The sequence below is a fragment of the Mesoplodon densirostris genome, chromosome 11, assembly GCF_025265405.1.
Source record: "Mesoplodon densirostris isolate mMesDen1 chromosome 11, mMesDen1 primary haplotype, whole genome shotgun sequence".
Lineage (NCBI taxonomy): Eukaryota > Metazoa > Chordata > Mammalia > Artiodactyla > Ziphiidae > Mesoplodon > Mesoplodon densirostris.
The window spans coordinates 64,421,855-64,431,866 of record NC_082671.1 but is presented as its reverse complement, the minus strand read 5'-3'; the positions used below and the strand labels follow the sequence as shown (position 1 = coordinate 64,431,866).

Below are 10,012 nucleotides of genomic sequence, written 5' to 3'. Positions count from 1 at the left end.
CCAGCTACCACCGTGCCACTCAGCACCGGATGCCACGGCTTGCTCTGTTTCCAGCACTGACCCCAGAAATTCCATGTTCTTGCTGCTGCTGCTTTTAACTGTTAACAAAATGGATTCGCCACCAACCTTGCTTCCCTCCATCACCAGCTGCCTGTACAAAATCTGGGGCAGTTCCATGAGATTGGCTTGCCCTGGTCACAGGCCAGCACCCTAGCATAAAGGGAGGCTGGTGTGGGGACGTGAGGGTTTAGTTTCTGCAGTGGGAAGAAAGCAGTGCCTCCCCGTGAGGCTCTAAAGTGGGGAATTTCTCAAACAAACGTGGAAAACGGATAGATGCCTATTTTAATCCCATTCACTTTTCTGGACTAGCAGGAAATTTAAAGATCGTCATTCTTTTGTCTGCTGCCAACAACAAAAGAAATGCAAATCTGCCCTGAAACAAGCAAAAACCCAAACTCAAGTCTTCCCAGCCTCCACTGCTGCCCCCAGGGCATCCGGAGAGAGTTTTCCAAGAACCTCAGCAGTTCAGAGTTTCATTTTGTCAGAACAAAATTACATGTGCTTCAGCCATGGAATGGCTTCTCCTCCTCCTTCTTTTCTTCTTTGACCACAGGAGCTCCAATGGTTTTAATCTTTATAACCATCACCTTTCCCATCTCCACTTCCCTGCTCTCAGGACAGCCGCGTATCATGCCCCTACCCACAACGTCAGGCTCTCATCACGGGCTTTTCTGTTTTCTGGGCTTTCCTTTGTGCGAGGCAGCCGCTTTATATAGTCTCCAAAGCAGAGTACAGCTCCTCGAGAACTATCTTTTCACAGAAAATTAAACGATCGTGGTTTTTATTTGAATTTCCCCTGATAATTCTTCTTCTGATCCACGGAGAGTTCCAGGACAGCTGACGTCATAAAAGTCCCTCGGACCCTGTTGCTCGCCCACCTGCTTCCTTCCCTGGTCCCAACGCCTATTTACAGAGTCCCTGGCCACAGACATGGAACACCTCTTCCGAACCCCTCTCTAATTGTATCAGCCTGCAGTGCTGCATAACAAAGTACCACAGACCAGGGGGCTTAAACGATAGAAAGGTATTTCCTCGCAGTTCTGGAAGCCAGAAGTTCGAGATCCAGGTGTTGGTAGAGCTGGTCCCCTCTGAGGTTTTTCTCTTTGGCGTGTAGACGGCTCTCCTCACCCCGTGTCCTCACATGGTCTTTCCTCCGTGTGTGTCTGTGTCCTCACCTCCTCTTCTTCTAAGGACCCCAGTCCTACTGGATGGGGGACCACTCTAATGACCTCATTTAATGTGATCCCCTCTTCAGTGGCCAGGTCTCCAAATACAGTCACATTCTGAAGTACTGGGGGTTAGGACTTGTGACTTTTGCGGGGGACTCAATTCAGCCCAGAACACTCACTCACCAACCACCTGCCACCGTGCTGGGTGGGCACTGTGGGCTGGCGATGAATGCGTGGGCTCAGGACCCAGACATGCCTGGGTGCATCCTGGTCCTGCTGCTGGTCCATGTGAGGCTGGCAGCTTCCTCTATGGTCCTGCCCCTCCCTGCTGTGAAAGAGGGTTCGTGCAGAGGGAAATGGGATCAAAGTTGGAGACGTGCAAAGGTGCGGGACAGATGGGAACAACGTCCTTCCCCGTCAGCGGGGAGGTGGACGAATGAGACAGGCCCAGGCAGGGACTTCCGGTCACTTCCCGGTCACCGGCGGCCCTGATGATGGGGGCTGCCGTGCTGCGTGGGGGGGCACGGGTTCAAGGTGTAAGAGTCAGGAGAGAGAGGCGTCTGTGGGAGGCCCGGGAGAGCCCAGGGCTTCCCCACAGCTTGTGTACTTGGCACAATTTGGAAGCTCTCATTTTGGGAGCCCACTTGAAGGGTTGGGACTTTTTGCACTCGTCCCCCTAGTCACATGATTGCGCCTCTGAGGAATACCTTCCTCAGGAGGAAAGACGCCAGTGGAGTGGAGAAGGGACCCAGAGGGGGCGGTGAATGGGCTCAGGAGCAGAGATGCTTGGATGGCAGCCCTGGGCCAGTTCCCAGGCTGGCAGAGGGCAGCGTCTGGGGCCACACTGGGCGCCAGCTCTGCCACGCCCCTGAGCCACAGTCTCCCCAGCCGTCACGTGGGGGGGATGATGCCCATCTCAGTGGAGGTTTTGATGCTGGACGTGGCCCTGACTCAAAGCCGTGCTTGCTCTCCATGCTGCACTGCCAGCTGCTGGAGAGGCCGCTTCTCCATTCACACACTAGACAGGATTTGTTTTTTGGCTGTGCCCTGCGGCACGCAGGATCTTAGTTCCCCAGCCAGGGATCGAACCCTCGCCCCCTGCCGTGGAAGCGCGGGGTCTTAACCACCAGACCACCAGGGAAGTCCCTTGACAGGATTTATTGAGCACCCAAGGTGTGCAGACACAGTCCTTGCCCTCAGGGAGCTAGTGGGTTTGTGGGTAGAGAGAAAATCAACACTTTAACAAAGAAAGAAAGGAGGGGGGGGTGCTGGCCGAGCGGAGAGGCAGGAAGCGAGGGGAGGAGCTTGGGTGTTCTAGGAGCCGTGCAAAGGCCAGGGGTCTGCTGCCAGGGCGTGAGGGGTGCAGGGCCAAGATGAGCCTGGAGTGGTGGGCAGGGGCCGGGGCAGCCACTGCCCTGAGAAAACCACCAGGTGGGTAGCAGCACCTCATGCGAGAAACCATAGCGGTCCTGTCCTCCAGAGGCTGGGCAGCATCAAAGACATTTGCTTTCTGACTTGGGGGAAAACAGTCCACGTGTGCCAACAATGATCTTTCAAACAAAATGGAAAATTATTTGTTATGTGGAGGAGGGCAAGCATTTGCTCTGCTCCTCAGAGATGGGAGAAAGCTGGACTGTCACAACGGGACATAACGAATGACTTCCTGCTTGGAGCAGAATCCGAAGGGTGTGTGTCATCTTGTCCTGGACTGGGGGCCAGGTGGCGGGGGGCCCCCTTTGTCCCTAATTCCCCCCGTGGAACCTCTCTGAAGACCATCCCATCTTCCACAAACTACAAGCAAATGTGCAGCTCATCAAGTTTCCTGACTCTTACCTCAAGACCCAGAAAGATGATTTTTGCTTTGGTTGCCAAGAGACTCAGAGTCAAGTTTATGTGCAGGAGTTATATCACTCCAGGTTTCTGGTACAATTATTCCTCCCTGTCTCAATTGTATCCTAAAAAATAAAAATTAAAAATAACAACATTTTCACTAGTCAAACACAACTTCCACTTTCATTTAGCTCCCTTTTGATCTTTAGCTGCACGACTATAGCTTTTACAGTCATAACTGCAGTGTGAATCTATACATTCACACTCAATCTTGTTTTCCTTTTTCTTTTTACATAATATTAGTTCGCAAAGATCATATTTCTACTAAAGCATTGTATTTAGCCCTTTCAACTATGGCACAATATTCTGTTGAATCACTGACTATTGACGTTGTTGAATTCAATCGTACATACTATAAATAAGCTATTGTCGGACATTGCATTTTTTTTTTTTTTTTTTTTTTTTTTCGGTACGCGGGCCTCTCACTGTTGTGGCCTCTCCCGTTGCGGAGCACAGGCTCCGGACGCGCAGGCTCAGCGGCCATGGCTCACGGGCCCAGCCGCTCCGCGGCATATGGGATCCTCCCAGACCGGGGCACGAACCCGTATCCCCTGCATCGGCAGGCGGACTCTCAACCACTGCGCCACCAGGGAGGCCCCGGACATTGCATTTTTTATAGCTTTTCACTGGAATAAACAATTCTGCTATTATAAAAATAAATGAATAAAAGTTATGAAAGAGAAATACAAATATGAAAAATGTTCAACCTCTGTGATGATTAAAGACATACATCGAAACATCGAGACACCCGTCCTTTTGACTGTGGAAATAGCCCAGATTAAACAAAGATATTCGTGCTGGAGAGGAGGTGGAGACACCCACGGCTCAGCTCCTGTCTCTCTCTGGGGATGTGAATGAGTCCATTCCTGGGTGTAGCATCTGCTCTTCTAGTGTATCCATGCGGGGAGCTGAGCCCAGAGCACACAGGTTTCACTGCAGCATGATTTATAACCCCCAACGTTGAAATGATCTAAATGTCCAATAATAGGAGAGTGGTTAATCAAACGTGTGTACAACTTTTATACTATTCACTCACTGGATGTATAATGTAGATTTCTAATAAGAGGGGGAATGTTTATGCTATAGTGTTCGGTGAAAAACAGAACCCTGGATACAGATGAGCCTGGGATTGGGAGTCAGATGGCCTGGATTCAGATCCCAGGGCTGCCAATCACTGGTCATGAGAATTTGACCAATGACCTCACCTTTCTGAGCCTTGGTTTCCTCATCTGCAGAATAGGGGTACTAAAGCCTCCTGGGGCTGTTGTATTAATGAGATAGCGTAAGAGCATATAATCTATTACACACACTACACTTTCCCTGGTTCTCTAACCTCCTTCCACAGCACCCTGATTCTCCCGTGGCTTAAAAACATCAAATTAGTATTAAAGTACTAATGAGTCTCCAATCTGCTTCCAGCTTAGAGCTCCCCACTCACCCTTTATCCAACTGCCTTCAGGACCTTACCATAGCACATCTGTGGGCTTCAGGGACCTACATCATCCAGTCAGAATGGACCGGATAATCTTCCTGAGCTGCTCAGGGTCTCTGATCCCTCCACACTTTGCAGATGCTACTCCCTCTGCCCAGGAAACCCTTCTCCCTCTACTGCTCGTCTTTCACGGGCTGGTCCCACGTCCCTTTTCTGGGAAGCCTCCTTAACCCGGGAGGCCATTAGCCAGCGGGCCCCTTTCATGAGCTCTTCTGGGCTCTTCGCAAACCTCAGACTTAGGAGCTAACCTGTGGGGAGATGAGTGTTGTGTCTTTCTGTTGTTGTTGTGTTTTTTTTCTGGCTGTGTTGGGTCTTGGTCGCTGCGCGCAGGCTTTCTCTAGTTGTGGCAAGCAGGGGCTGCTCTTCGCTGCGGTGCGCGGGCTTCTCATTGAGGTGGCTTCTCTTGTTGCGGAGCACGGGCTCTAGGCACGCGAGTTCTGGTAGTTGTGGATCGCGGGCTCAGTAGTTGTAGCTCGCAGGCTCTAGAGCGCAGGCTCAGTAGTTGTGGCTCGCGGGCTCAGTAGTTGTGGCGCACGGGCTTAGTTGCTCCGCGGCATGTGGGATCTTCCTGGACCAGGGCTCGAACCTGTGTCCCCTGAATTGGCAGGTAGATTCTTAACCACTGCGCTACCAGGGAAGCCTTGTCTTTCTGTTTTTGATTTTTTTTTGGTTAGGAAATTTCTTTATTATTACTCATTAAGCACCAGCTTAATACTGCAGAAATTTCAAATCACCCATCAACAACTCATTCTTCCCCACCCCACAGCCCCAAATTCTTGATAAAGAGCTCTTCAAGTAAAGACACACTCTCTTCTCTCCTCTGTATCAAACTTTACGAAATAAAGGCAAAGAACTGTGTACATCTTGCTGTAAATGCTGCCCACAGCTGTGGAGACAATGTCTGCCCAAGGCTCCCTTTACTGTCCAGGTCCTGAAAGACTCTTGTTCATGAATTGTCTCTTCACAAAGCAAGTCCACCACTTGCTGGGTTTATCATTCTGAGGGTCAAAAACTTTTTCACAAAGTCTCAGTCCAGGCAAGAGACTGGACTGAGACTTGCCTCAGCTGTTGTAAGTAGGCCCTCATCACTTCATCTTCCTGTTTGTTTGCAGGTTTGGTGTAAATTGCATTAAGTGGAAAACCAGGCTCTCCGGGAACGGGAGAATTAGTGTATACATTCAGTGTATACATTTCTTTCTCGCCTTGGCTTTTAGAATTGCACTTTTGGAGTTTCTTTAGACACTCAGAAATGTAGAAAGTTATATATATCAAGGTCCTATCAGCTTCATTCTTAATTTCATAGTTTTTGAAGAAGACATTGGCCTTGAAGTAATAGATAGCTTCATCCACAATATCTGTATCTTTTGTCTCTCTAGGGGCGGGTCCTTTGAACTGACTTCTGATAGGCAACAGTGCCGTGTTTCCAGTAAGTTTCGTGTCAGGGTCCATGAGGGAAGAGTGGTAAAGTAAGCCGTCATCTTGGAGGCGCCCGGGTTTCAACCCCGACGAGGAGGATCGGGCTAGAGCGTGGCGCTTCCGGTCTGGCAGTTGGGCAGGGTTGTTTTTGATTTTTAAATCTATATCATTCATTCAGAAAAGGGCACATGTAAGTGAGCAGCTTCATAAAATTTCACACACTGAACCCAACCTTGAAACCAATACACAGATTTAAAAAAACATCCTAACTGGCCCCGGAGAAAGCTGCCTTATGCCCCCTGCAGTCCCTAACCCACCCCCAGGGTCATCACTCTCCTGACTTCTGACTTGTTTCTGTCCTTCATTACAACAGAATCCTGCAGGAAGTGTTCTCCAGTGTCTGGCACGTGTCTGAGAGCCTCCCTGTAGCTGCCTGGGTTGTAGAGCTCTCACTTTTCAGGGCTGTGTAGTTCTCCAACCTGACTGCCCAGTGCTTTCATTACGCTGCTGGTGAGGTTGGGGCCTTCCCTGCTGGAAGCCGTCATGAACTACACTGCAGTGAACACTCTGGTACAGGACTTTCTGTCTCCTGGTGCACACTGCACGACACGTATATGCCTTTCTGCTGGGTGTAAACCCAGAGTGGGTCTGCTGGGTCAGGGGACCCCTACACTTGGCTAAAGGTGTTCCTGTGGGTCTCATCCTGTTGCTCCCCATCTTCACCCGTACACGTTTTTGTTTTTGTTTTTCTTCTTCTTTTAAATAAATCTATTTATGGTCCCAACGGACTAATTCATCCTCAGTAACCACCAACCGGTTGCAGCCATGAATTCCTACACAGGCCCAGTGCAAAGGCTGCTTCCTCTCCGGCAAAAAGAATCTCTTTCTCCCCGCGGTTGGGTGTCCCGGGTTCATCACCCTCCACGGATGTTGGGATGTTGGTGGAGTCTGTCCGCTGCCCGCCCCACTGGCGGTCCCCTGAGGGCAGACCCAGGTCGCAGCCCGGTACACACCTAGAGTTAGCCGCCGACCTGCAGAGCCCCGGGCGACCCGCGCGGGGCTGGAGAAGGCGCGAAACCCGCAAACCGCGGGTTCGGGGCATTACTCGGGGGCCGGGTCCCACAGGGAGCCCCCCGAATGGTCACCACCCTTATTCCCCCTCAGAAGGCGCCTCCGACGCTGGGGACCCCCCCGCAGCCTGACTTCCCTTTTGGCGGAGTCGGGCGGAGCTAACCTTTGCTACCCAGCCCGCCCCTCCGGCCGATGGGTGGGGAGGGGATCGGGTTTCACTGGCGCAGGGTGGGGGTGAGGGGTGAGGGGGGGTGCCTCCCGCCCGACTGCGCCCCACTTCCCCGGCCCCCACCAGGGAGAAGTCTGGGGTCCCTGCTCCCAGCCCGGCCGTGGGCCTGCGCGCCCCTCGGGCCTGGGGTGCCAGGAGGGAGGGCCCCGGAGGTCCCGGGCGGGGAGCGGTCGAGGGGGGAGGGGAGCGGGCGCCCCGCGGCCCCGCCTCCGCCGCGCCCTCCCCCGCGCCCTCCTCCGGGGCGGGATAATTGAACCGCGCGGCCGGGGCCCTGCGTTGGCTGCGGAGGCTCGGCTGGAGCTTGGAGCCCGCGCTGCCCGCGTGCCGCGCCCGGAGCCGAGAGCCGCGCCCCGCGCCCCGCGCCTTTGTCCGCCCGCCGCCCGCCGCCCGCCGCCCGCCGCCCATGGAGCGCGCCGCCCCGTCGCGCCGGGCCCCGCTGCCGCTGCTGCTGCTCGGCGGCCTCTCGCTGCTGGCGGCCCAAGGTAGGGGCGCGGGGGCGCGCCGGTGGGGTAGGGAGCGCCCCGAGCCCACGGCCCCCGCGTTAGTGACTCTCCGACACCCCGACCGCCCGGACCCGTGCCCCGTGCGACTTTTGGAGCTGCCGGCGCCCGGGAGCGTCAACCGGCGCTGCGCCCCTCCGCGGTCCTCCGGGTGTTTGTGCTGCGCTGCCGCCAGGCCCCGGCGACGCTTCCCCCCCTCCCCGACCCGTCTCCTGGCTTCGGTCCTGATCACCTCGCTGACGTGTGGATTTGTTTTAAAGACGGATCCCTGCAGACACATCCTCCTGCCGGCCCTCTCGCATCCACCCTGCCCACCCTAGCTCCCACCCACCCCCTGGGGCCAGGGTGCGGGCTGGGGGAGAGGAAGGCTGGCTGGTGGTTGCCAAGGACCCCCCCACACACACACCTTGCACCACCCCGTGCCTGCTCCTTGCACCTGGAGCGCCCCTGGCGTACCTGTTCCCACTGCCCCCACCTCCGCCCCTGCGCAGGCGCTGTGGTACCCAGCTTGCTGGGCAGTGGAGACAGTAATTTACCCAAGAGACAAAAGCAGTCATGGGGTAAGAGGTGGACATGAAGAAAGCAGAGAGGAAGGGAGTGGGCTGAAGGTGTTCAGGGCCATAGCTGTGTGTGCGGAGACCCCTGCCTCTCCACCTGAGACACCGAGGACCCCAAGACACGGGGTTCTGCCAGGCTCCAGACTCAGCTGTGGCTGGGGACAGGCCACCTCCAAACCCAGCCACCTGGTGGCAGAGGGTTGCCAGGGAGTCTCCACCAGCAGACCCGTGGCCCAGAGCTCCCAGCCCTGGGACTGACAGCACTGGGATGGCAAGCACCCGGCTCATCCTTTCCTCCTTAATCTTCAAGGCCTAGCTACTCAGGGGTGACCACAAGGCCCCGCCGATCACAGCCATGACCTCTGACCTCTCTGCTGACCCGTGGCTCATCAGTCATTAGCCAGGCCAGCCTTCCTGGGGCCAGGCCCAGATAAGAGCCCCGACCACCCTTGGCATCCCAGATTCTTTATCTCTGGCTTAGTTGAATTTCTTTTAAACTCTCTGGGGACCACCCTCCTCCTCTGTCAAAGGTCACTGGTTGCAGCTAATGCTTTGCCAGGATTCAGGAATTCCCGGAGAGGCTGACAGGGGGCGAGGGGGGAGAGCTGTGCAGAGGTTTCTTGGCTCAGTGGCTCCCTGCAGCAGACCTTCACGGAGCTCTGGCTGTTCCAGGCATCGGCTCCATCCTGGGCATGTCTGGGGGCGGACATCTCATGGGGTGGGGGGAGGTGCAGGACTCAGCATTGGCAGCAAGGCCATCCCAGGCCCTGGGGCTTACGGGAGGCTTCCTGGAGGAGATGGCATTTGGGCAGGAGCTGGTCAGGCAGGCAGGGAAAGAAGGGAATTCTGGTGACCCCTGGCTGGAGTGAAAGCCCAGAGGGGCCTTAGACTGGGGACCACACGAGACTCCTGTTGGAAATGGAAGGGGCCCCGGAACCTCCTGTATTTTACACCCAAGGAAACTGAGGCTCAGAGAGAAAGCTTAGTTGAACTTTCCTGAGCCCGAGTCCCCAGATACTCCATCGCTGTTCTTTTCTGCCTACTGTTTGAGAAGGGTCCCCTGCAGCCTGCCAGTGTCCAGCTTTGAAGGAGCACCGAGACTTGCTAGGCTGAAGCCTGACTGATGGTTTACAACCATCTTCTTCATAGAGAAGGTCCTAACTTGAAGTGTGTAAAGGAAACCTTAATTGCACACTGATGAGAACGCTGTGGTCCTTTGTTTCTTTTGGGAGGTCCCTCTTTTGAGTTTCAACAAGTTAGTATGCTTTGGGGAGAGAGAGTTAGAAAATTGCCTGGTTCCTTTCTGTGCCTGCAAACTCAGAAGCTGTAAGGTTCCCTGAAGCCTTGTAAGGCCGAGGGTGACACTGTCCCCACCCTCCGTAGAGCTGTGGGGTCCAAGAGGAAACATGCAGTTTAAAAGTGATCATGGGAAAGGCCTCGATGGTGAGCCTTTTAGCTAATCTGCTGAAACCCATTTGGTGACCTGGCCACGGGAACGCAGAAGGGGGCTGGACTTTCATGCCAGGGGGCAGAGTTGGAACCACCGGTCTGTCCTGTATCCATCTGTCCAGTTGGGTTTTCCTGAGAGCCAGGGTAGGCGGGAATAGAGGGAAGGATGGTGTTGGGAA

The 10,012-nt window shown here is 54.5% G+C and overlaps 1 protein-coding gene and 1 pseudogene across 2 annotated transcripts in view; one reads left to right on the top strand and one right to left on the bottom strand.

Moving 5' to 3' along the window:
- Nucleotides 1-5,313: 5,313 nt before the first annotated feature.
- On the bottom strand, nt 5,314-6,201 carry LOC132499552 (actin-related protein 2/3 complex subunit 3-like; annotated as a pseudogene).
- A 1,524-nt stretch (nt 6,202-7,725) lies between these two features.
- Nucleotides 7,726-10,012, top strand: part of FBLN1 (fibulin 1) — a 78,498-nt gene continuing 76,211 nt past the window's right edge. For both annotated transcript variants that reach the window (XM_060112022.1, XM_060112023.1), the window contains exon 1: nt 7,726-7,809. In XM_060112022.1, the coding sequence (XP_059968005.1) occupies nt 7,731-7,809 (79 nt within the window). In that variant the 5' untranslated portion in view covers nt 7,726-7,730. The remainder of the gene's footprint in view (nt 7,810-10,012) is intronic.